This window comes from Pipra filicauda, unplaced genomic scaffold (genome assembly GCF_003945595.2).
Source record: "Pipra filicauda isolate LSUMZ 115617 unplaced genomic scaffold, ASM394559v2 scaffold37_size4185640_pilon, whole genome shotgun sequence".
NCBI classification, from domain to species: Eukaryota; Metazoa; Chordata; class Aves; order Passeriformes; family Pipridae; genus Pipra; species Pipra filicauda.
The window spans coordinates 755,733-783,038 of record NW_024104509.1 but is presented as its reverse complement, the minus strand read 5'-3'; the positions used below and the strand labels follow the sequence as shown (position 1 = coordinate 783,038).

The following is a 27,306-nucleotide window of genomic DNA, read 5'->3' as shown; positions in this document are numbered from 1 at the left end:
CACCAACTTTGGCTGCAGAGTGTGTTCAAAGTGCTTGCTGGGAGCAGAAAGGCTGTCTCACAATCACTACAGAAGCCTCCAACCCACATGCAGGAGAGAGGAAGAAAAACAAAAAAAGGGAAAGGAGAAATTAAGAAAAATAATTTCACATTTTATTATTATTGTTGTTGTTATTAGTATTACTACTACTACTACTACTACTACTACTACTACTACTACTACTACTACTACTACTACTACTACTACTATATGGTTCTGCTCCAAAAGTGGCAAGAGATTGCCACTTGCTCTGCAAGTGTCCAGACAAAGGTGATACTCCCTGTGTTGTACCCTGGATGTTTCTATTAAATTTATTTGTCTTACCATCACATCTTTTCATCATTCTGAGTAAGATGTGTTGCCTACACAAAGTGGAGTTATTCTGTTTTGCTTTGCCAGAGAATTGCATTACAAAAATCAGAAGTTACTTCGGGAAGACTTCTAGTCAAATGTGTCAAAATATTTTCCAAAATGCCTGTTCTTTAATACATTTAAAGTGATGCACAGAGGTTTAGATGAGATTTTTTAAAACTGTGTATTGTGTTTACTCATCTTGTACAGCTGCTGTTTGAAACTGAATAACGCATATCTGTGGGTATGCATATCTCATATATATCATATGTAGATACATTTTGTATGCACAAGACCTCATGGACATTTTCAATTAGTTGGCAAAAAACTACTTGGTGAAGATCAATCAGAAGAATTAGTGCTGTGTTTGGGGATGGTTTCAGAAGATATGTCTTCCAGTATGCTGCTGTAACCTAGTGCTAGGTCCTGGCATTTCTCTCTTATATGATTTGAAAATATACTGTGTATCTTGATTGCATCTCTCATATAAAGTCTGAACATGTGATGATATTTTTACTTCAACATACTGAGTTAAGGGCCCCCTGGTGGTCTAGTGGTTAGGATGCAGCACTCTCACCGCTGCGGCCCGGGTTCAATTCCTGGTCAGGGAAACTCCCCCGGGCAGATGGAGCTCATCAGCCCTGTAAGGTCACTGTAAGAGAAGGTCACTCTAAACAAACCTACGTCCTGAGGACCTCGCTGCCACTGTCCAAGCTTACTCGGCCCCGGCAGATGAACCTTAGGATTAAAGGGTGGGCTCAGTTCAGCGCACACTGTGTCTCACCTAAAAAATCCACTGCGCAGGCTCGAAGGGTAAAGACCTTTCCCAAATCTTCGCTCGCGAAGACTGGCCATACAACTGAGTTAAACTTTGTCAGCTGTGTACTAGAGATGGATGCTGATTATAAAACAGAATTAGAAAAAGTCCTATGATGTTTTAACATTGTGTTTATTCCTTCTGATGTCACAAGACATACCACCCCTGGCTTAAAATAATATTCATAGTTCTAACATCTGTCATCTAGACCTGTCTTTCTTGTAAGTCCAATCAGTAAAATTCCGTCCAGTTATTGCTTCATCAGTGTCTCTGTTTTCCTGATTCATCTGTTAATTTATGGTTTCTGTACATCTTTTGTAAAGAACCAGTCTTAACTGAAGTCTTACATCCATGGCTGTGCAAGGCACTGGCAACCATCACTACTGAAAATGTATAGCTTGTTACTCATCTAAGTTTCTTATTTTTCTTTCCACTTTTGCTGTATTTCTGGGGCGTCTTAACGGTGTTAGAAAACTCCACATGCAAGTAATTACAGATTTCGGCCAAGTGATCTCTTGGATAAATTAAATTGAAACATAGGAATATAAGACAGGAAATGACCGGGTAGCTTTCTCTGTTTTAGTTGGGAAACCATTTCACAACCATCACTAATCTATTGGCTAGAGTCTTTCTTCTAAGTTGCAACTGGATTTACTCATGTGCAGTTTTCTGTCCCTTTGTTCCTAGGCCTAAACTGTGCCTCAGCTTAAATACTTTTGCTCCTTCCATTTTTGTTTCTGATATATTTCTAGAACAGTCTCCTTTCAGACTTCATTTCAGTGTGACAAACAAGCCACATTCATTAGTCACTTAAAAACTAGGCTGTCCATCTCATTGATCATCAGAGTACTGCTTCTACACATCTTCCAGCCTAAATTCTTGCCTTGCATACAGGTGGTTGCAATTACTAGATTCACTAGATGCTCTTTCTTTTTTATGTCCAAACCACCTAATAAATTTGTTTCCCTGGCTCGTCCTTGAAATAGTCTACTCATAACTTTTTTGATCCCTGTGTTTGTCCGGCAGAGCCCATATCATTTCAAGCACAACCATTTCCACTTCCACCTGTGGAATAATGTTCATTTTCTTTTGTTTCATTAGTGATTTCTTTTAGGGCTTGTCATGTTTTGCAGAAACCAGATAGACTGGTTCTCATACATCCCTCTGCATAAAATAAGTTATCAGACAAAAACTTAACAGATTTATCTGAAATTCTAAAGTATGTGTTGCATTTTAACCTTTTTTTCCCATTAATACTGATGCCCCTTACTGTCCTTTAAAATCTGTTCTACAACCTTTACAGTAATGCTTTGTATATTCAGTTTCCTTCTGTTAGTCAGAATTTGCAGAACACATTCATTCCTTTGGTTCTTTCTGAAACACATTCTGTTTTCTGTCAGTGTTTTTTCAAGTGTGGATACCATAGTGGGGCATATAAGTTTTAGCATCCCTATTCCATGGTCATGTTCATATAGATCCTACTGACCAATCCAATAAGCAGACTGTTTTAGGGTAGTTCATTGCCGGTTGATTATCTTCCATGACCCTAAACTCTCTTTCAAAGTCACCACTTAGCAACAGTTTGTCCACCTTCCTGTCTGTCTTACCAATAAGCTTAGTTTCTAGGTCTTACTACGTTGCATTTGGCTGATATATGTATCTCAGGATGCCTTAATGATGACTCTTTAGATGTGGTTTATACTTGATATGCTGTAGTTTTCTACAAACTGGGATTGTTCAGAGAAAATGAGGTTAAGTGATAACCTTAACACATCGTTAAGCAAATAGTAGCAATCCTTTGTTTGTACAGTTAGCAACTTTCTGTATTCAGACTAAGTACAATTAGGGATATTGCCTTCCAGTACATGAAGTAATACTTAGGCTCAGTGACACCTAGATGATCTTTGATACCATGTGCTTTATTTTGTTTTGGAAATCAGTAAACAGACCTAACCTTAAAATTGCTCTCCTTTGCTTGCTGTGAAAAATGAGCCTTTTCACAGACAGTCAGCATGTAGTACAAAAAAAATGCAGAAAAAAGAAAGAATATATCAGAAACATTCTTACGTTGCATTCCATGGAATATAAAAGTCCTAACAGACAGTAAAATTTGTAATGAGAGTTACAGGAAAATATATATCAAAATGTCCACTTTTCTTACAATGTCACAAGGTATACTGGAAACCAAAACTGTTTAGTTACCTCATCCCATCTCACACATACATGGAAACTGTTGTAACAAGCCAGAATAGCATTACTGGTTTTGGACTTGTCAAAAGTCTCTCTGGTTTTGTGTACCCAGCCTGAAGCAGGTAATATATTGAACATAAAGCCCCACACACCATTCTTTTTGTGGGGTATATCCTAATTTGGAAACCAATACTGAAAAGCAGCTTTGGCAAATGAGTCTCTTTTCATACACTACATACATTATAGAGAGTGCATATTTGAGACATGAATCTAGTTTCTTTGTGTGATCAAATCACATATCCACTTTACTCATATTTGAACAACAGCAGTATCTACATATTTCTGTGTGTCATGTAGGAAAAACTAGATTTATGGAATGGAAATTGCTGGAAGTTTAGTGTCAAGAGTTTTCTGTGCAAAGAATTTAACCTAAGTTTAAGGCACAAAACTGTGAGGGCAATATTTTTCACACAGTCTAAGTACATTGTTTCTTCTTAAATTAATGCTGCGGGAGATGAACTGTACATTACTGCAGCCCCCAGTCTGCAGATGTAGAGGTGGAGCAGTAACATTTTCCTGCGTATCTAGTGAAAAGAGCTGAATTTGCAGAAAATTTGAGGTTCTTTTTGTTAAACTCCGGAAGTTAAACAGACATCTCTAAACTTGAAGTTTTGCATAAGGAGGCATCTGACATAAGTAGTGAAACAACAGCTGTGTGGATCTGGTGGCCATGGGCTCCTTTCTTGAGTGTTTAATCAGATAGTAGTATGAAGGCAATGAGAACTGCCTGAACCCGCTTGATAGAACGGGTGCTTGTGCGTGACATCCATCTCATACCCAGTCCTCACGCTGGTGGCTTTCCTATGCACTGCCTGTTAACTTTGGCTTTGCATGCAGAGACAATTTCAACTATCATTAACTAGAGACTCCTTGTACAACAGAAATTTTGCTCTTGTGTTATCACATTGTGTTTGCAACATACAACTGGCTTTGTTGTTACCCGACAGTGTTACCCAACAACAGTGGTAATGATACTATGGAGAGAGAGCCTGAAGCAGAACTGTGATTCCTGCAGCCCTGAAGCTGCCTCACTTTTGCTTAGGTAAATGAGAAATTCATTCCAGTATTCCACATGTTCAGATTTCGGGTTTCAGCCAGTTCTTTTGGTTGCACTTCAAGCACTAATTATAGCTCTGTGGGGAATATCTTGGAGCTGTTTAGGCTGTCTTTCCATTGAAGAGTAAAGTAAAAAATACACAACATGAAGGCTACATATCAAATTGTTCCACTGATATATCCCAGAAATTACTGTGTTAATGGGTAGGTGCTTGTGGTCATTCAGTATGGGATTTTTTTATACTCAGGTTAAGATATTTTCCCACTTCAGTATTTAAAAGGTCTCATATCCTATGACCTAATAAAATATATTTTTCCTTTTTTTAACCTGATTAATTATTTTGTCTTTCATTTTCTTATTTAAAAGAAGTAGCCAAAACCTTACTTTTCTGAACAACCACTTGCTTTTTCAACAGAATAACTACTTTTTGTAAATAGTCATATAGTTTTGCATTTTATATATATTATGTGTATATTTATTGCTGTGTTCCAGCAATAGGAAATACTTCTTTACTTCCTAGTTTCCCTAAGAGTAAAAACATGACTGCTAATATGAAAACATAGGTTTCATTTTTGGACATTCCCTCAAACATGTATCTTTATTAATGCACATCTGTTTGACTTATTACTGATTTACTCATAAATACCGTAGTTGTGCATTTTTAGTTATTTGATGCACAAACATGAATTTTTTCTGAGAGTGTGGATACCTCAACCAAATTAACGGCCTCAGAAATGTCTCCTTTTGTTCATAAATTTTTACTTCTAATACCCAAGGAGACTGTTTTTTTAAAAAAAAATAATCTCTTTGACTGGCTTCTGATAGCACTTTGTAATTGCTGGCATGGACTTTCAGCTTTGCGTTGTCTGTTTCAGAGGGATTCCTCCTTTCAAGTTCAGTGCTGTGCAATCTACAGCAAAGTAGATTTAAGAATGGTGTGCCAGACTACTTTTCATTTCCAGATTAGAGGTTAAATGGACTGGAGGAGCTAAATATAACAGGAGCTAGGAGTTGCTGTTTGTCAAAAGCAAAACACTGACAGTCAACTGCTTGGCAGCATTGTGTCTCTACACAGGGCGGCAATGTCCAGCTCCCAGGGAGTACAGAAATCTGGAAGCAAGGAGATGATGCCTCTCACAGGTGAATTTCTCAGGATGCTGTGATCCTTGGTGCCTTGACCTACAGTAATTGTACTATGCTTAACCCAAAATCATGTCTGTATAGTAGGTTTTTTAGGTCTCCAGAATACTGGCCTCTGGTTTGCACATTCAGTTATGAACATTTCCTCTTTAGGAATTAGTTTTTAAGGAAGAGGTCATGCTATGGGCTACTGTTTCCAGTTTCCACTTCAGTATAGATTTCACTTCCTGGCAGTAGTTTTTGTTCTTGGAAACATTAAGTAATTTTAGAACAGTATTGGGGAGAATAGAGGAAATTAAATGTTTAGGTTCTAGGTGTGGATAGAATGTCCTTCCTTCTCTCTGCATTTTATGTTTTCATTATTTGTTTTCTGCCCATGGGTATACAATTTCCAGCATATTAATGCCAAATTGTGTCTCCCTGTCTGCAACCCTTGTAACTCTAATTACTCCAGGTCAGTGGTTCTGTCCTTTGTCTTTCCTACTCCTTCATATTTTCTTCTTTGTCCCTTCGTAAATTTGATCACTTCTATTAAGACAGCAATTGACCTCATACGTGGGGAGACTTATTGGGGCATTTGATTCCTGGGCAGGAAGTAATCAGGATTCAAGGGTGGATTAAGGCAGCTTGACTTGTAAAGCACTGAACAAATGTAGAGTCTAAGCTATATGAAATACTGTGGTTGAAACTTAGTCCACTGGCTCAAATTACATCTTGTGGATGGAAACTGTTTTTATTAGATGGAAGCAACTCGATTGCCTTTAGATGATTGTCTTTAGATGAACATGTGAAGACCTCTACATTATGAAGGTTCCTGCCAGTACCACCAAGGCATTCACTCATAAAGGCATATGTGGTTTATATGTATGCACATACACAAACGCACACACATGCACTTGGAGTGGGGGGGTGTTCTGATAATATTGGAAATTCTGCAGATGTCATTATGAACATGTTCATACTGGCTCTGATTCTTGGCAGACTGAACACATCCATGCTGGTGAACTGGAAAAACCCAAAAAACTTTTGTATCACTTACCTGCTTGCAACCCGCTGACCAAGGAAAAGGAGGCATTAGCAGAAAAAAAAGCCAGAATGCCCCAGGATTGTTCTGTCATGCTTTTACAAGTGCAATTTCTGTCTTGGGGCCTCTTTGTGAAAGACCTGATGAGTCCATTTCACTTAAGATCAGCTGTCTGTTGAGCACGCTGGCTTTCCCCAGAAAATGCGCTAGAAAACTGAACTGTGGCTGGGTCAATAGCAAGCAGTAGTTGTCAGTGAAAGACTTTTTCTTTTGCATAATGGAACAGATGATTTTTTTTTAATTATCTGACATTTTATGCAATTTAAGAAAGCAAACAAAACAAAAGGAAAACATTTCACAATGGTCTAATTGTTGCACTGACAAACACAAATGCAATTATGCAGAGTTTATAAGAGGGAGTCCCTAGCTATCGTTGCAAATGGAAGAGCAGAAACAGATCTATACCTAGAGGAAGAAGGAATGTATTTTTAACATCATGGGACACAGTGAGCATACTTTGCTGAACATCCAATCAGCCCTGGTCTGTGCCTCTTTGGTAGTTCACTAATTCTTAGTTTTGCTCAAGGTCTACCAGTATGGTTTGTAAATGCACCTTTGCTTTTGAGTAATAAATGATGCATGGCTTCTTGGCAGCTCAGGGCTTGACTTTTCATTATGACACCCTTGGGCATCTAGCAAATGACAGATGACAGATTTAGATAAACAGTAAAAGCTACATAGTACCTTGCATGTGTGTTTGTGTTACCTTTGTAACGCAGTCCAAATGTTATTTAACTTCATTTATTTAAAGGAGACCAATTGGGAATGACATAAAGTAGGACAGCTGATGCTGTTGCTCTATTTACTTGTTTGGCATAGTTACTAACAAGTTTTTATTTTCCTAAGCATGACTAGGTCTACTGAACTAAAGCAGAGTGTTTGGAAACAGAGAGAAAGAAGAAACCAAATGGTAGGCAGTAAATGTAAACTAGAATTTATTTACTGGACAAATTATTTTAGTTGGGTTCATAGAATCATGGAATCATAGAATTATCAAGGGTGGAATGTTGCCTGAAATTGAATAAATAATTTTCTAGACAATGTTAGCATAGAAAGATAAAAACGTACCTCTTCAATAAAACATCCTCGGTGCACAAAGATAGCATATGCACACACACAGACCCAGGTGTTACGAACTTAAAGTATCATCTAATTGAAATATCTAACTATTACCTCATGGGGATACAGGCAGCCTGAAAATTATCTGTCCACCAGATTCTCCTGCAGGCTCATCCCAGAATTGGATTGGTGGTCCCAAGACCCCATATCTGCCTCCCACAAAAGTCTTCATCAACTCTCTCTGTCCTGTTTGGCCCTCTTTCAAGGATTCTGGGCCTTCTCTTATAGGTTTGACTCTTTTATATCAAGCAGTGTGCCTCTTGTGTCTTATTCTAAGAACATTTTATACAGATAAAATATTCTTTACCTTGCTACAATCTTTCTCCATTGGAATTCTTGACAAGAAATATTAAACAATATTTCAGGACTAATACAAAGGTACTTAGCTAAAGTGCTACTAAAAGTGCTAAAAGAGTTATACTAAAATCGTAGCTTTTAAGGCATCAGAAAGACATTCAAGATCATCCAGTCCAACTGTCCATGCACTACTACTGCTGTAACCTGTAAAACATATCACTCAGCGCCAAATCCAGACACCTCTTGAACGCAAGTGTTATTTTTAAGGCTGCTATTTGCTTTGACAAATAGCTTCTAGGAACAAGATGTTTAGCATGTTTTCAAGTCTGAAGGTAATGCTGCTGTTTTCTGTGAACCGCTGCGGTCTTATATGTGCAATATTGCAGTGCATTAGAGGACTGGGCTTTGTGGCATCCAGAACAAGTAGTGGATCAATCTAGAAGAAAAGATTCAATTATGTGCAGATACAGGTGATTACAAAGGATTCTATGAGGCTTTGAAAACAGCATACAGACCTACATACGGGTCCAAAGCCCTCTACTCAGCGCAGATGGTCAGGTGCTTCACACAGATAAAATCTCCATTCTGAATCGTTAGTCTGAACACTTTCAGACTCTTTTCAGTACTAGCCGTGTAGTCCAAGACTCAGCCATTCAGTCCATCACACAGCACCCAGTGAAGAATGAACTGGATATTGCCCCCACTATGGGAGAAACTCTTAAGGCCATACAGCAGGTGAAAATCGGCAAGGCAGCTGGGGTTGATGGAATTCCACCTGAAGTCTGGAAACATGGGGGCCATGCTAAATTTCACAAGTTTGTGGTGTGCCGTTGGGAACTAGGCCAACTACCATCAGACCTTCGTGATGCAGTCATCATCACCTTTTATAAGAAGAAAGGAATTAAATCAGACTGTTCAAATTACCATGGTATTACTTGGCTCTCCATTGCTGGCAAAATCCTGGCAAGAATACCCTTGAACAGACTAATACCTGCTATTGCAGAAGGAATTCTACCCGAAAGCCAGTGTGGTTTCAGAGCCAACAGGAGTACCACAGACATGGTATTTGTTCTCAGACAACTGCAAGAGAAGTGTAGGGAACAGAACAAAGGACTCTATGTAACCTTTGTTGATCTCACCAAGGCTTTCGATACTGTGAGCAGAAAAGGTCTATGGCAGATTTTGGAGCGTTTAGGATGTCTCCCCAAGTTCCTTAAAATGATCATCTCACTCCATGAGGATCAGCACGGCCAAGTCAGATATGGTGATGCACTTCCTGAGCCCTTTCTAGTAACCAGTGATGTGAAACAAGGTTGCGTTCTCGCTCCAACCCTATTCACAGTCCTTTTCAGCATGATGCTCCAAAGGGCCACGGCAGACCTTGATGATCAGGACGGTATCTACATTCGATATCGTACCAATGGAAGCTTATTCAACCTAAGGTGACTGAAGGCCCACACTAAGACCTTAAATCATCTTGTCCGGGAGCTGTTTTACGCTGACGACGACACCCTTGTCACCCACACAGAAGCAGCTCTGCAGCGTTTAACATCCTGCTTTGCGGATGCTGCTGAGCTTTTTGGGCTGGAAGTCAGCTTAAAGAAGACAGAAGTTCTCCATCAACCTGCACCTCAGGAAGTCTTCCATCATCCCCATATCACCGTTGGCCAATCAGAGCTCAAATCAGTCCAGCAGTTTAATTACCTAGGTAGCCTCATCTCCTCAGATGGTAAGATTGACAGGGAGATAGACAACAGGTTAGCAAAGGCATACAGTGCTTTTGGAAAACTCCATAAAAGAGTTTGGCAAAATAAACACCTGAAGAAAAGCACAAAGATCAGTGTTTACAGAGCACAGTGCTGTCTGCTCTTTTATATGGATCCGAATCATGGGTCATCTACCGCCTGCGACTCCTAGAACACTTCCATCAACGCTACCTGAACATCCACTGGTCAGATTATGTGACTAATATGTCTGTTCTAGAACAAGCAGCAGTTACGAGTATTGAGGCCATGTTGCTGAGAACACAGCTGCGATGGGCAGGACATGTCTCCAGGATGAAGGACCACCACCTCCCTAAGATTTTGCTTTATGGTGAACTTGCCACCGGCTGCCGCATGAGAGGAGCCCCAAAGAGGAGATACAAGGACTCCCTGAAACAACATCGCAGCCTTGACCGTATTAATCTTCATCACTGGTCTACTCTGGCCTCCAACTGGGAGGCCTGGAGACACACTATCTATAACGCTGCTGCTTCTTTTGAGAACACACGCAGGATCACTCTTGAGAAAAAACAACACAGAAAGAATCTTGTCTTGCCAATACCATCCAAGGAGTCTTTCTGCTGTGCCTTTTGCAACCGGACATGCCTATCTCGTATTGGCCTTTTTAGCCACCAACGCGCTTGTAACAAACGTGGGTAGAGCCCTTCCCAAATCTTTGTTCGCAAAGCCCAGCCATGAAAAAGAGGACTGGGAATTCTTTCTCTATATGTATTAGAAAATACTCATTTCCATTAGTCAGTGCACCTGATACTTTCTTTTTATTGCAATAAAAGAGACATTGATCCTTTACATATTTGCAGAACACATTAGTTTTAAAGAAATATTTGCTATAATTTGTTTACCAAAAAAACTTAGCATGAGAAGGTAAATTCAGGTGCAAATGGCTGTTATTTTTAAAGCCCTACCATTACTATTAAAATCTAAATTGATTTTTTTTTTTTTTAAATACTGAATCACAGAATTTCTAAGATCCATGGGCATGTTTTCATCAGGACGACATTTTGTGGCCAATTCACATACCTGTTTCTACAGCTCGTTGTTCACTGATAGCACAGCAGCATAAGTATGCATCTGAAGAAATAGAGACACATTCTCTGTGCAGACAAGCTAATAATTCAAGGATTAATTCTGTGAAATTTTCACTAAATAGAGTCATATCCTACAGTGAAAAGATTTTCATTGCATGAATGGGGCAAGTCATGTTATATTGCTGTTTGCATACAGAACCAGCTGATGGTGACAGCAGAAAAATGACAGATGAACTGTTGTTGGTAGGATGTTTTTCTGTGTGAATATCTTTTTGATAACTTATTTTACAAAACCTTTCTTTTTTTAGAAAAAGTGGAATTTGGGATTGGATTACCCCAAATTCTCATTTCGTCTCTCTTGGTTGTATTGGTGGGTTATTCTGAATTTCCCATGGCGTATTGATTTGGCCAAATGTAATTACATAATACTGCTTTCAAGACATGCATGTGAAGAAAAAAAAAAGTAAAAATATGTAAAAATCTCCAAATAGCAGATACTTCTGAAAATTCATTTAAAAGGTTTTGGTGGAATATTTTGACATGTTCTGGAGGTAACAGTGTGGCTGTATGGTAAACTTGTTTCTGTGTATTCTAACTGTGTATGTATATATACTGACTTTTTTGGGTGGAGCGTATGTTGGAGAGGGTTGGTTTTTAAGCGAGCAGGACCAGACAGAAATCTGTTCCCGACTCTGAAACATATGGAAGAATTGATAGGCAAACCACAAATTACCATTTCCATTGAGGAGACAGAAGATGAAAGCAAATAATTGCATACTGCTGGGAAGCATGATTTAATTTCAAGAGGTGATGGGATGGAACCAAAATAAAACCAGTAAAAATCAAGCAGGATCACATAAAAAAGTAACAAACCAACATATTATTAGGGTAATCCTCCATCTTATTCCTCAGAAACATCAGAGAGGCCTATCTTCTGTCTCCCTGATCTGCTGGTGCAATAAATTGGTGAATATGTGTGAAATAATTTTTCCATTTACCCTTCCTTTAGTCTGTTTCCTCAAATGTTTTCAGAATGGTAGTGTAAGATTTGCAAAGGGGTATGACCTGCTTGTAGAATGAAAGGAAAGTGGTTCATAAGAGGCCCATGCAGTTGCAAATCACATCCCACTGGCTTTGGGAGGCTCTGAATTGGACCCTCCTAGCTGGAAAAGGCAGGGAGAACCCCAAATGGAAAGAGGGTTTTGATTTGACAAGAGTTCGTAATGTTGGGAAGTAGAGCTGTAACATTTCATCAAGGTTGTCTTAAAAAAAAATTAAAAAACCCACAAAAAGTGTTGCTATTTTGCAACTTTTGTTGATGCAGTAGCCAAGACTAACTAAAGGAAATGAAAAACAATGAAATATTCAGATTGATTTAGTCTGAAGAATGTGGATTTCATTGTACATATAACTTGGCATTCTGACTTTTTTTTCACTGCTTGAATTGGTTTTTTTAATGAAAATTTGCATTTTAGAGACATAACCTTATGTAAATACTAACCAGGAGAAGTTACTATTTAACTTAGTTTGCTTGAAAGAAGAGTCCAGGTATTATACTTTCACTAAACTCACAAATTATCTCCATGATATTTGAAAAGTCATGGCTGTCAGGTGAAGGCCCAGGTGACTGGAAAAAGGGAACATTGTACCCATCTTTAAAAAGGGTAGAAAGGAGGACTCTCGGAACTACTGACCTGTCAACCTCACCTCTGTACCTGAGAAGATTATGGAACAGATCCTCCTAGAAGCAATGCTGAGGCACATGAAGGACAGGGAGGTGATTTGGGACAGCCAACATGGCTTCACAAAGGGCAAGTCCTGCCTGACCAACCTAGTGACCACCTATGTGTCTACACAGGTGACTGAGTGACTGCATCACTATTTGAGTGACTACATCAGTGGACAAGGGAAGGGTTACAGGTGTCATTTACCAGGACTTCTGTAACGCCTTTGGCCTGGTCCCCCACAGCATCCTTCTCTCTAGATTGGAGAGAGATGGATTTGATGACTGTTAGATATAAGATAAGTGTTGGACAGTCACATCCAGAGGATAGTGGTCAATGACTCGGGGTCACGATGGACATCAGTGACAAGTGGTGTTCCTCAGGGGTTCATATATATTGGGACCAGTGTTTCTTAATATCTTCATTATAAGATATAAGGAATCAAGTGCACCTTCAGCATATGTGCAAATGGCACCAAGCTGAGTGGTACAGTTGAAACACCTGAAGGACAGGATGCCATTCAGAGGGACGTGGACAAGCTCAAGAAATGGGCCAATAGGAATGTCATGAGGTTTAATAAGACCAAGTGCAAGGTGCTGCACCATGGTCAGGTTGGGGGATGAACAGATTGAAAGCAGCCCTGCTAAGAAGGACTTGGGGGTGCAGGTGGATGAGAGGCTGGACATGAGCCAGCACTGTGCACTTGAAGCCCGGAAAACCAGCTATATCCTGGGCTGCATAAGGAGCCACGTGGCCAGCAGGTCAAGAGAGGTGATTCTATTCCTCTTCTCCACTCTAGTGAAGCCCCACCTGGAGTGCTGCATCCAGTTCTAGGCCCCCAGTGCAGGAAGAACATTGACCTGTTGGAGCAAGTCTGGGGGGAAGGCCACCAAGATGATTAGAGGGATGAAGCACATCTCCTTTGAGGAAGAGCTGAGAAAATTGGTTTTGTTCAGCCTGAAAAAGAGAAGGTGACCCAATTGCAGCCTGAAGAAAAATGAAGAGAGAGTTTTTACAAGAGCATGTAGTGACAGGACAAGGTGGAATGGTTTCAAACTGAAAGAGAGGAGGTTTAGATTAAATATTAAGAAAAAATTATTTATTGTGAGGGGACTGAGGCACTGAACAGGTTGTCCAGAGAAGTTGTGGACATCCCATCCATGGAAGTGTTCGAGGCCAGACTGGATAGGGCTCTGAGTAACCTGGTCCAGTGAAAGGTGTCTCTGTCCATTGGAGTGAGGCTGGGACTAGAAGATCTTTAATGTCCCTTAATGGAGACGTTAACAGTAGATTAATAAATTCATCTGTGTTTGAGCCTGGACTGTGAAGTGTGACAGTTTTTTGTCTTACATTAATGTCGTTTCAGTTATGCTCAGCACAGAAAGCCTTAGCAAAACCCCTCTGAGCATTTAGATTGAATTAATTTTTGATTTGTGCAAAAAGTTGTTTTATGCCTTATTTTATCATGGGCCCGTAGTGGTGGGCTTATCCAAAAGCCAGGCAGATGCAACATGATGAGTTGCAAGCACATGAGGTATAGGTGAGACTGTTAGCACACTTGTAGATGTACCATGCTTTGCAAGAGTGTCTTGTAAGAAAGGGTGACCCTATTTAGCTTAATCAAAAATAAGTTAATGCTGATAATTAGTCATACAGTTGCATGAATCTGAATTTCATTCACTGACATGAAATATGTAAATATAAATAAGGAAAAACCCAATTAACCATATATCAATTCTCGTATATCAACGATACATGTTACTGATCACCTTCACTTTTCATATCAATACCTGTATAAGAGTATTAGCACCACTAAAATGTTTTGATTCATTTGAACACTATATAACTTTGTATATTAAGAAAATGTCAAGGGGAGATTACCTACTTTAAATTATGAATATACCTAATTAACTTGTCCAACTAGTCATATGTTTGAAATAACATGCTGAACTAATGATCTAGTGCTTCCTTAGAATAGATTTATAAGAATTAGTTTTGTCCATTTTTGTTTATATGTTGTGTTGTGCATTTAGCAGTCATAATGGACTAGGTGGGTTGGACTAGGTACCTGAGGTCCCTTGCCATCTCAGGGATTCTGTGATTCTGTGATTTATAGTGTGTGTGAAAAATGGTGCTGTGGTTCACAGTATATAATGTTACCCAAAAAACCCAGTGCCTCAGGCATCCCAAGAAGAAACAGCTGAGAGCATCCTAATAAATAAGAAGTATCGTGCATTATGAAGAGGTTTTGTTTCAAGTATGATATTTATTTTCCTTTTTGCAACACAGTATGATATTCTAATGCTTCATCTGAGTTTTCAGCACCTCTTTCATGGTTCATTGGAATAGCATAGACGCAGACCAACGAACAAAAGTTTGTATAAAAGTTGCTTGTAAAGCTGTGTTCATACCACTCATTTTCTGAATTTTTCTAACGTCTGATTCTGAACTCTGCTAAATCCTGTTTTCATTTCAGATTCTTCTCAGTGAAATTGCTTATTTTCTTTTTCTCATGAGATGCCTTTTTGGGGGAAAAGACCTGTCTATTAAGCAGTTGAGAGGGAAGAGAATTATTGATCAAATCTTTTTTACTGTTTCCGAACAGGGTCGAAGAGGCTTAGGTTCAGTTTTTGTTTGGGCATCTGGAAATGGTGGAAGAAGTCGAGACCACTGCTCCTGTGATGGCTACACCAATAGCATCTACACTATTTCAATAAGCAGCACAGCTGAAAGTGGGAAGAAGCCATGGTATCTGGAAGAATGTGCATCCACACTGGCTACAACATACAGCAGCGGGGAATCCTATGACAGGAAAATAGTATGGGGTTTACTTATTTTCTTTAATGTGTATGTGATTATGTTTGTTCAGTGACTTTGGAGGGAGAGAGAGAAAGAGAAATAACTTGTAATAATATTCTCTGTTTTAAATCCAGTTATCAATAGTTTTCAGATTTTACACTCATGATATTAACAGTTTGTCTACGTACCCCTCTATTTTCTCAGATTTATTTTGATCCAGCATCATTCCTCTTTTACATTCGGTGATGGTAATTTGCTCATATTGCTGTCTATTCTGGCAGAAATATATTGTAAGGAAAATTAACTCAGTGCTCATCTTTCCTGTGTTGTTCCTTATGTCATTCCTAAGCAGCCAGCATCCATTTCCCTAATGTACTCATCTTTTCCGGAAAACAGCAAATTGTTTTACTTCTGTTTGATAATCTGGTGATACCATTAGTATTTGTACACTGTATCTGCCTTTGCAAAATGAGCGCATTCAGTATAATTTCCAGTATTCAACATACTAATCCTTTTAACCTTTTAAACCCTTGTAATGAGGTAAATGAGGTTTGCTAATGTTTTCCTCTTCCCTGCTTATTTATTCTAGTGTTTAACTTACAGAACTTAATTACTTCAGAAGATTGAGGGATTTGAAGGGGGTTTTTTTCCCCTGTATGTTTTCTTAAGTACTTATCTAACATTGCCTTCTTTCTGGTCCTTAGCAGATTCCTCTCTTGGTGTCAGTGAAGAGTTAAAAATATGTGCCACTATGTTTTGTTAATACTGTCTGCCTTGTCTTTCAAGGATTCTGGGATGCTGGCCATCTGTTCTTGGATTCTTCCTTATTTTCAGATTATCTAATTTTTGTTTTAAACTTGTTCTGAGGTACTTCTTTGTTCCAGTAATTTTTCTGTTCATTACTTGCTTCTCTTCACTGAAACGTTATCTTTCTCTTCCTGGCATGTTTCTTGTTCTCTCTGATAAATAGTAATAAAGAAAAAAAATTACTGTGTCTCCTAGGAGTTCTCACTTCTGTAATTAAATTCCCTTCACTGTCCTCTAAAAGACTTTCACTAACATCTTCACGTCTAAGTGATAGTAATACAGTGTAAGGTGAACTGAAGTGATTGCATTCCTCCACCCTGAGCTCTTAGCCAGGTCTGTAGGACTTCCCTGAGTCCATCAAATCCAGCAGTTGCTATCACCTCAACAATAACTTTCTCAAATACAATCAATCTTGCTTTCAAAGGTTTCAGTGACAGAAAATCCACTTAAATTTAGGACAAGTGGTTTTAATTACCCATTGCCATTAAAAATATCCTCATTTGTTCTCTGAGCTCCTCTAACTTCTGTTTCTTAGCATTTGGTGTCACTGATTTTATTGCTAGTGTGAAAACCACTCCAATTGTCTACTGTCTTCTCTCTGCCCACGTAGCCTGAACGATTAATCACTTTTAATAGCTTTTAATAACTTTTAATAACTGTCTTCCATCATTCTATGTAAGATATGTTTTCTTATAAACTCTCTCTCATGTTATGAACTTTGAACATCCAGACTGGACACACCAGTCAGGTAGTATTGAGTGACAAAAGCACTGTGTCTGTGAGTTAAAAGGATTAGTATGTTGAATATTGGAAGGTATATTGAATGTGCTCATTTTGCAGAGACAGATACAGAGTAAAATTACTGATGGTATCAACAGATATCTGTGAGAAGTCAGGGGAGTTTTTGTGGTTTTTGTTTGTTTGTTTTTTGTCACGTAACTCAGAACAAACTCCAATATCATGTAAGATTCTATAGTGTCATAGTACAGAAATACCTATGCAAGATTGAGGGACAGTGGATGGTTATGATGGTCTAGTGTCATGTTCCACAGTTCCTTCCTATCTTTCCTTGCAGTTCTTTAGTTGAGTATCTTCCTTTTTTTTTCCTTCTGTGTTATTCTATCCAATATGTGCAGAATGTATTATAAGGTAAATGAACAAACAGTGAGCAAATGTTAGGAACTCATTGTGTGGACTAAAAATTCTTATAAAAATTATTTTGATTAATAGATCACCCACACTTTTATAACCACACAAAAGAGTTTTTTCTTTTTTCATTGCTACCCATTTTTGAAAATTGCTTGCTACAAATATAGGATGTAATTTTAGAAATTTTCCTAGTCTGGAGTTCTAATTTTGTCTTCTGCAATGATAGCTTGAAATATTTTAAGGTAACAATTACAGTTAAACACACACTGATGTTACCATCTTGCAAGAGTTCCTTGTTTTTCAGGGATGGTACTCCAAGCACACTTGACTGTACGCTGTACTGAATTTTATTGCAGTAACAATTAGCCCCTTATGGACCAAGTTTCCACCCTTTCTGTATATTGAAATGCCCAAAGCATACAAACATCTCAAAATGCAGCTACATGTATGCCTTTTACACAGACTCTCAGAGAAAAGAATTAGAATTACTTTTGAATGTTTTCAAGTGCAGCTGCCAAATGCTGGCATAGGTATAGGTGTAGAAACTCACAGTCTGGGACAAAGGCAAATTAACAGTAGGTGAAGACTATAAAATTATACTTCTTTATAGATGTATATGTGTGAGTATTTCTCATAACTCAGTGAGTGCAGAAGTATTGGCCAATAGTATGGAGTTGTCAAGGTATTTTTCCTATTATTCTCTTCTCTACCACTTTGAATATCATAAGATAATGCTGGAAGATAGGTGGTTAAGTACCACCTAATATAGTTATTTATATGGTTCTTTCACTTATCAAGCATATTGCACAAATGCATTTCCTTTGAATTCCTTTTTCAAATTATTTCCTTAAGCACGAAGGATTTTACATATGAAAGTTCCTCACAGATATAATTCACAAGCCTATAATTCAGACTTAACTGCTGAAAATAACCTGTCCACCTGTTTTGTTGTTTTGTGATAAATGCCAAAATCTGCTGATTTTCTTTCTCTTCTAAGTTATGTTTTTTCCTTGCTGACTAACTGCTACTCTAAGCAGAACTCAAAACTGAAACAATGAAAAAAACCAAACCAGTCTCCTGCCAGTTCTTAAAACACAAAAGCCTGCTCTCCTTCAGTAATTCACTCAGGTTATCAAGGCATGCACAAGATATACACAGAATATCATGTGGCACCTTCAGTTTTAGGTATATATGGACACACAAGCTATATAAAATGAACAGTAAGTACATTTTTGTTAAAGCCTTTTCACTTCTGGGGACATAGATTCATAGAAATCAACGTGTCTTGAAGAACTGTAGCAGAAAGTATAAGATTATTCAATTGGATCAAAAAACGCATGTCATGAAATAGGAAATAGCAAGAAATGCAGAGGCTTGGGAGGGGACGAGTGAGCATGTCCTCTGCTAGGGGAAATCCAATTTTTGACCTTCATTATTAACCTCTCAGTCAGTGAAACTATGGAAAGAGTGGTGATACAACCTTAATAATGACCATACAGAAATGGCATCTCCTTAGCTCTCCAGACCAAGTTGCTTCTATAAAACCGTTACTCTGTCTAGAGTTTTCCCTTTAATAAATGTGTAGTTTTTCTGAAAGCTTTGTCCTACTGCCTATGGGAGGTAATACAGTGCATTGCGATGATTCATATAATTTTCGTCTTCCTTTCATCAGTGTGTGTCTGAGGTTGTTAATTTCATGTTGATTAAACTAGGCAGTACCAGAAATATTGTCATTGTCTTCAGTGAAACTTGGTTGATTCAACTGATTTAGAAGTGGATATAACTCATGCCCCTAGAAATATTGCATGGATTTTCTTGGGCAGTTTAATCAGCATTTCCCCTGATCAGCAATTGTTACAAAGGTACTTCAAGCATACATTCGTATTATACTCAACAAAAGATTAAAAAATTTCTCCTTCTGCCCACACTATTGATCAGAATGACTGCTAGTACACACTAATGACAGCTTCATGGTGCTGTCAAACACCACATCCTTTTATTGAGGTTATAATGTTGATATCATGTTGTCTGGGAATTTGGGGCACCATTTTTCTTCTTGAAACTTGCTCACCTGTTGGTGGTCCAATACTCACTTTTCTTGGGATGAATGTAGCAGTTCTCTGACAGTGAATCCAGTGTGCTGAAAAACATGTCTTGGATGTTGGAGGTAGTTTACATCCAAACATCTCAGATCCTTTCAGTAACTTTCCTTTGAATTAGCTCAAATGGGATTTCTGCTTACAAAGCTTTCCCTACCCATTTTTTGCTGAAATATTTGCTCAAAGAGAGATCAGGGTCTGTAGTTCAAATTGCCGCCACAGCACCTGTTTAGAACATAAGGGAAAATGTTACCAAATAAAGACATGTCATGGATTGTTGTGCTTGATATCTGTAGTTACAGGACAGTGAAATCACTCTGGAAGGATGCTCTCCCAGAGGATGAGAAACGAATATAGCAAAATTTGGTATGTGTTTCAGCGTAGTGAGAGAGGCTGTCCCTTAGGGAAAAGCTGCTGAAAGAGTACTTTTCCCTGCCTGAGGTCCTGTAGGCTTTACTATCCTCTAGTCCTCCAAGAAAAGCACCTGCTGCACCACTTTTATGCAGGGAACAGAGTACTAGGATACAAAAACCACAAGCATGTATTAATCGCATTTTCTACCCTCTCTTTTTCCTGGCTTTCCTTCTGGTCCTCACCACAACACTGGCCACTCTTTTTCCAAATGGGATATCTGAATTGCATGTATCTCTGCATGGGTGCATGTCATCCTCTAGTTCTTGAACATGTCAGTCCCACCTGCAAAATCACTACTTGGATTTGCACATATAGGCAATGCATTGTTAGGACTGTTCCTGCTGCAGTTTCATCTCTTAATGTTGTCAGGGCATTTATGGTATTTGCATGGATAAGGCTTTTCTGAACACTGTTAATTTTCATTGTCTAAATTAATACACACTCAATAGGCGCAAGAGATAAAGAAATTATAGAAATATTTTCTTTATGAGGTTCCAACTTTTAGCTGATGACAGATAAAGAATTATTTATGAAGAATATTAAATAATAGGGGAAAAAAGGTTCTTTCTAGGCTTTATTAGTCAAGAAATCTGGCCTCTGACAAGTTTGCTAATTTAAGGATCTGACATTATAAATGCTTTAATCTGTCTTTTTCAATTTCTAGAAACTTTCGTTTTCTTTCACTTGCTCACTACTCATTTTCAACAATCATTTCCTTGGTGCTGTTAGCTCCTTCTCTATTAGAAGTCTTTTGTGTTAGCTTGCATATGCTTACGTTTTGTGAGAATTTTCAGCAGCCTTATACAAATCATGTAATATGTATGTTACTGAATATGGCTAATGTAAAGTGTAGAACCTATAGCTCCTATATGCATTTGCTTATATTCTGCTGAGACTGGACGTAGATAATTTTTCAGATCATGTTTTGTGTATTTTGAGGTTTCAAAGCTGGATGGGCATTTTCACATGCCTAGTGCTTTTTTGTGGTTTTCTGATCCTCCAGTCCTCTCCTCCCCCATTTTTGTGCGTATCCGTATTGGAAATGGAGCACAATACTGGTGAATTAAGACACAATAATTCTGTGTGCTTAGATAAGAAGCTGTGTAGCAACTTCTCCTCTGCCCCTCAGGCAGATATTTTACATCTTGCAGTGACTGAAATTCTGAGAATAAGGTTTGGTGTCACTCACTCTCACACCTTCATGGAGGTTTTGGTGCTGTGGACTGCTGTCTTCTAACAACTGTTCTCAAGTCTGTGTGGGTTTTGCTTAAGCTTCTGTTAGGTAGTAGTGTCTTCTTGCCTCTACTGCATTGCCCTTGCTAGGAACCACTTCTTCAGGAAGACAAGCATAGAGTAGAATCACTTTAGATTAACAGTTCCGTCAAAGAAGCAGGATTGAGAGTAAACACATTTTTGGTTGTGATTTACTGTCCGACAGAAAGAATCTGTATAAAATTCATTATTAGATGGAAGCATCCCAAAACTTCAGTAGAAGACTGTGCCTCTAGTTGGTATTACACATCACAGTGTAGACATTCACTTAGATTACATAAAAAAATACAGGGCATCATATAATTATTTATACATAATACATAGCAATTAAAAACTGAAAATATCTAATGGGCTGGTGATGACTGGGCCAAATTTGTGATTACCATCAGCATTTTCCAATTAATTACTACTTAGTTTCATGTGATTTATTGCATAAGGCATGAAAGAATGAATAAACACGGTGCTTAGCATGAGCCCAACTGTATTCTCTTCTGTCGCTTATTTTCAGTGTGATTTCTGGCAACCTAGTTAACCTCCATACCTCTTTTATAGTCTCTAAAATGGGCATAAGCAGTCTGTATATAGGGAGCACTATAAGATTTAGTTCATTCCTGTTCGTAAGGCACTTTGAGATTCTTGAAGTGTTCTATAAATCCAAGAGGGGCAGAGTTCTAACAGTAGAGTTTCAAACCCCTCTGCATGTTTTTCTAGTTTAAAAGTCTCTTTGTTGAGCATGCCATGAAAAAAAAAAAGGAAGTAACTTATGTATTCAGAACAATATAGAGAACACCTCTGTGACTTCACAAGTGACTTCAAGCTGAGAACATGTAGCATCATGTATTCAGACACCTCTTTTTTTCCTTTCTTTGCAATGAAAGAAGAAAATACCCTCCACATACATGTGACTCATACAAGCAAATAAAACCTGCTCTTATTTCTGAAGTTGTGTTCTAAATTTCACACATTCAATTTCTTCCAGATCACCACAGACCTGAGGCAGCGTTGCACAGACAGCCATACTGGAACTTCAGCCTCTGCACCTATGGCTGCAGGCATCATTGCCCTGGCACTGGAAGCAAAGTAAGATCTGAGTTGTACTCTGTAAAAAAAAATTAAACATACAGAAGGATCGTTCTGATTTGTCCAGCACCTTTATACAAGGGGTCTCAAAGTTCTTTGGAAACTTTGTTATCATAATTTACAGTACCCTTCTGAGAGCAGGAAAGATCTCCGTGCTTATTTCACATGCAGGAAAGCTAACACTGTGGAGGTGTCAAAGAGTACTCAGTGTTGAAGTAACTTGAAACATTGATGAGCACAGGTGGTTTCCATTAAATGATGTGTAGCATCCTCACAGTGTTGTAAAGCACCTCACAGTGCTGCCCATCTGCTCTGCAGGCTCCTCCTGCATTCATCAGCTTCCTCTTAGCAATTCTTGAACATTGAAGGAGGTTTTGGGATGATGTTAGGCTAGCCTGATAATATAATATAAAAAGTAAAAATTCTCAACTTAATCTTGCTCACACAAATCTGTTTTTTAACATGGGTTAAGTTCCTCAGCTCTAAAAACCATGGATAATGTATTTCAGAAGACCTTTAACCTTTAGCTCAGAAACATTTCTGTCTTACAAACGTTTTCTCAACTGCGGGATTTTGTTCTTTATGTCTAATATATATATATCTTTAATGTGCTTCATGGAGCAGCAAAAATATGGGAGATTTTTCAGGTAAATCTGTATTTGAAAACCTTTTGAATTAGTTTGTGCTCTTTTGGATAAGATTTGCAGGTTTAAGGTGGAATGCTCCACCCCAAATCCTACTCAAAATCAAGTGTTTCTAAGCACTAGGAGATACATTCTGTTAAATTCTGAAGAAAACTAGTTTCCTCTGGGAGCAACCAATTCCTTTGAATGCAGTAAACAATTTGGACACAATGGTAATTTCAAATTGTACGTAATTTGTAACAGTAGAATTATGTTTCCGTGTTTCATATTACTTTTTTGAAGACAGCTTGGCCCAATATTCAGCACAGAATACTTTTTTGGTGTTGAGTTATAATAATAATAATAATAATTTGTAATTGAAGACCTGACATAATCTTAAGTGGTGAAGCACTTGTGTCAATATAATTATTTTTTCTTAATGCAGTCCTTAGAAACAAAGGTATTTTGAAAAGTCAATATAATGCTATTGTGGGTTTTTTAATCTCTTCTTAATCTGTTTTAAAATCATTAAATTCATTCCAAACAATCTGGTAGTGCAGATAAGATTGCAAGTGTGTACATTTCATTTTGCTGAATGTTTTTCTTACTATTTCTTGATGAACTGAGGTTGCTCATAATTGGTTTTTTATGTGATATTTTGTATGCATTTTCTAACAAATTATTCTTGTAATTGAAAGTTTCATGAAGTTTTAGCACTCAAGACATACTAACAATCTATTTCTGATTGTGACATCTTAACACACACTGAGAAGCTTCCACTTTTTTCTCTGTGAACTTTGGTGAATATACCAGTGGGAAATCCATGTTAGTATTTTTTATGGACTAGTATTTTTTTTTCCAAATTAATAGTTGCTACGATAGGCACAAAGACAAGACTATTAAAGCTTCAAATGTGGTGGTGGAGACAAAATGTGCCAGTAACTAAATATCCTAGGCACTTTTTGTATTTGTAGTACTCTGTTCCATGGTGCTAACAAGAGTTTCAGGGTGAAAATGTATTGATTTTGCCTCCTTTCAGACTCTGTTCCATTTCATTATATGGAGGGGTTTTATTTTTTTCTGTATCTTAGCCTATGTATTTCAGTAGGTCCAAAGGAATTACATTAATAATACCACAAATGTGGTTTTATTCATTTATATTCCATTCACTAATTTTTCTCTCCTATGTGTACTTAAAATATGCTGTTGCTGCTGCTGTCCACAGCCATTAAAGAAAATAATTTTTTTAAAAAATGTTTAAAAAAAAAAAAGAGAGAGAGAGAAATTAGGGAGAGAAATATTTCCTGGTTTCCCATGCCAGTTTTTTTTTTTATTTAGGTTGGAGAAATTTTTGGTCTGTGAAGTTATAGATTATGAAGTAAGGCCTTTAATATTGCAAGGAGATCATATCATGATATATTGAATTTTAATGTCTGGGATTTGTTTATATGGAATCTATGCAGATTATTTTATGCAGTTTTTAAATGGTAATTCTTATTTATGTGATTTGAAATTTTGGAATGTATTTTTCACCTGTGATACCTGCCAAGTTAGGTGACCCTAACTAAATGCTGGAAATTAAATTATGCAAAAAGAAGCTTTGAAGCCATCTAAGCATTTTCTGCAGTACTTTTAAAATACATGGGATTTAAAGGACACATGAAATGGCAGCATAGTGCAACTGCTTATTGGAACTAGTTTGCATTTAAACAGACTTTGTATTTTTATGAACTCTTCCTTAAATTCTGTGTTAGTACCTGTAGTAATGGCACTAAGTGCTTATATGAGATTTTTTTAAAAGACAAGATGGGGTTTTGCAAGTTTAATTACATTCTCCATACAGCAAGCTTCTTAAAAATTGTTTCACTTAGTCCTGAACATTTCTTGACTATGTTTGTAATAATGAATAGTTTCATTCCACTTTGTGCTGGAAAACACAATAAATTATACCATGGAAGGGTTTCAAGCCTATGAGGTCAGTTTTCCCCAGTAGCCAAGTTCTGTTCCTGGGAGACATCAGGAGTTGAACAGAGCACTAATATGACCTGGATGTGAGTTAGAACAGCCAAGAGGTTGCTTCAACTCACATGCAAAGGTACGTTAAACCAATGGAAAATGAGCGAGGCAGATTTACACTACAACCTTCCACTTTCTTTCTTTGACAAGCCCCAGATGGTAGGATTGGCGAATAGCTGATGGAGGATCTCTGGCTTTCCTACTGATTTGAACCCTCCAGTTAGCTGTTCCTTCCAACTGGGATCTGCTCCCGAAATCCTGGTAACAAATTGTTTGGGGATGATGTTCTGCATGCTACCCCAATTTCTAATTATGTGAACACTTTTTTTTTTTTTTTGATCCAGTATTTAAGTATCAAATGACGTGTTTTCCTTCAGGAATGAAAGAATTGTAGCTGAGTTTCAGACTGTTTGTTTGGAATCCCTGCAGGTGCAATACAGAGTTGTAGATAGACAACAATTGTCACTCAAAGACAGGCAGTATGAGTAAATGCTTGCTTGTGTATTGCACTTCTTAGTCATTACAAAATATCAAGTTTTTCTAATTGTAAACCTGCAAATAAGTATAATCAATTTAGTCCACAGAAGCAGCAATGTTGTTACTAAAAATAAACTACTTGCATTACACAGTACCATCTACACTTGGTACCAGAAATACCTTTTCTCATTGATGAAAAGTTTGAATTTGGAATTTGGGCGAATCAGAGTCAGAAGAGACAGTATGCCCATATTAGTTCTATTGTTCTTCCTTTGAAGAAGCCAAATTTAAAAAAAACCAAAAACTGATGTTTCTGAAGACAGAAAAATGCATTATGCATCCCCAATTGAACTGCATGTTCCACTGTCTGTAAGCCAATGCATATTTTCCTACCCAAGGTATATAAACTACAGTTTCATGACTAAGAATCAGCAGCTGAAATGGAAGTTGTCTGCTGTGTTTCTACTGTGTGGTACGCTCAGTGGTATGGCTTTGGAGAGAGTTTATTTTCTTCTATGACTCTCTTCACATGAGCAATATAGAATCATAGAATCATAGAATGGTTTGGGTTGGAAGGGATCTTAAAGATCATCTAGTTCCAAATCCCCTCCGATGGGCAGAGACACCTTTCATTAGACAAGGTTTCTCAGAGCTCCATCCAGTCTGGCCTTTACATTTTTGCAGTAGTTTGCTCTTAATACTGAAGTATCTGAAAAACATAACCATTAATAAATTCTTAATTTAGAACCTGTGTTGCTCTTGAGCTTTAACCACCTCTGAAATTGCAGTTATTTGTTTCCCATTTTAAGGTCCTCTTTCCAGTTACATGTAAAGTTGCCAAAGAATAATCATTAGTGCTGAAATTTTCTATTTAACTTGCTATAAACATCTTTAAAGAAAATTCCATCCAGGCATTTCTTAAATTCAGTCTAGACTAACAACAAATAATGTTTGATTGCGATAATTTTTAAGTTTGTTATTGAGATTTTCTGTGTTTGTGCTTTGGAGCAACAGCAGAAATAAAACAAGTGGTTAGCCATTGTTCTGATGCCACGGCAATGCCTTTAACTTTTAAAGGCTTTTCAAAAATCTCAGTTGACATTTTCTCAGTTGAGACTTTTAAGAGTTTTGCAGCTCTATCCCCTGTAGTTTCTTGGCTCTCCAAGTGTTCCCCAGACCCAGCTTTTAGAGGCTTCTCTCTGAAGTTACTCTTGGGGTGCTGCTGGCTGTTCACCTTGAAAGCAGGGAGCCCATCTGCTTTTTTCTGTCACCATTCTAGCAGGAGGAAAATGAGGAAGGTGGAAGACAAGCAGTTTCACAGGACTGCAGTCTCCCTGAATTCAGTCTTTTGAGATTCCATCTACAACAGTGTCATAGCTCAACTGTATTAGAAGTGATCAGCATCACTGGACTTGGAAGAAAGGTCAAATCAATAGCCTGGCTACCATGCTAACCATATCTTCCTGCATTAAACTAAAATAGTGTAAACCTTCCCCACCTGCACAGCTATAGCTGATTCTAAAAGTGGCAACTAACCTAAGGTTTTGCTGACATTTCCTGTTATTCAGCAGACTGTGTGCACTGTCTTTTGGACAGTCCTGTTTCATTCTTCCTTTGGAGAAGGCACGATAAAGGTTGTGATTCAGATACCTTTCTCTCAAGGGTTTTCTCTTCTCAATTTCATTATTATCAGCCTGCAGTTAGGCCATTGTTTGTTTGATTTTTGGCACTTACGATTTTTTTATCTTTGGGAAAAATGCAATACTCTGTAGGCTCTGAATCTTCCACCTCTGTGTGAACAGCGTATTTGGCACAGGTACACCAGAACACCATTGCTGGTGGATGTGTTGCTGCCTAGCCTGCTGTTAATCTAAAGGGAT

At 38.0% G+C, this 27,306-nt stretch overlaps 1 protein-coding gene across 2 annotated transcripts in view; it reads left to right on the top strand.

The window, feature by feature from the left end:
- PCSK5 (proprotein convertase subtilisin/kexin type 5) overlaps positions 1-27,306 on the top strand; it is a 261,077-nt gene that overhangs the window by 111,395 nt on the left and 122,376 nt on the right. For both annotated transcript variants that reach the window (XM_027729025.2, XM_027729030.2), the window contains exons 8-9: positions 15,296-15,508; positions 22,210-22,310. In XM_027729025.2, the coding sequence (XP_027584826.1) occupies positions 15,296-15,508; positions 22,210-22,310 (314 nt within the window). The remainder of the gene's footprint in view (positions 1-15,295; positions 15,509-22,209; positions 22,311-27,306) is intronic.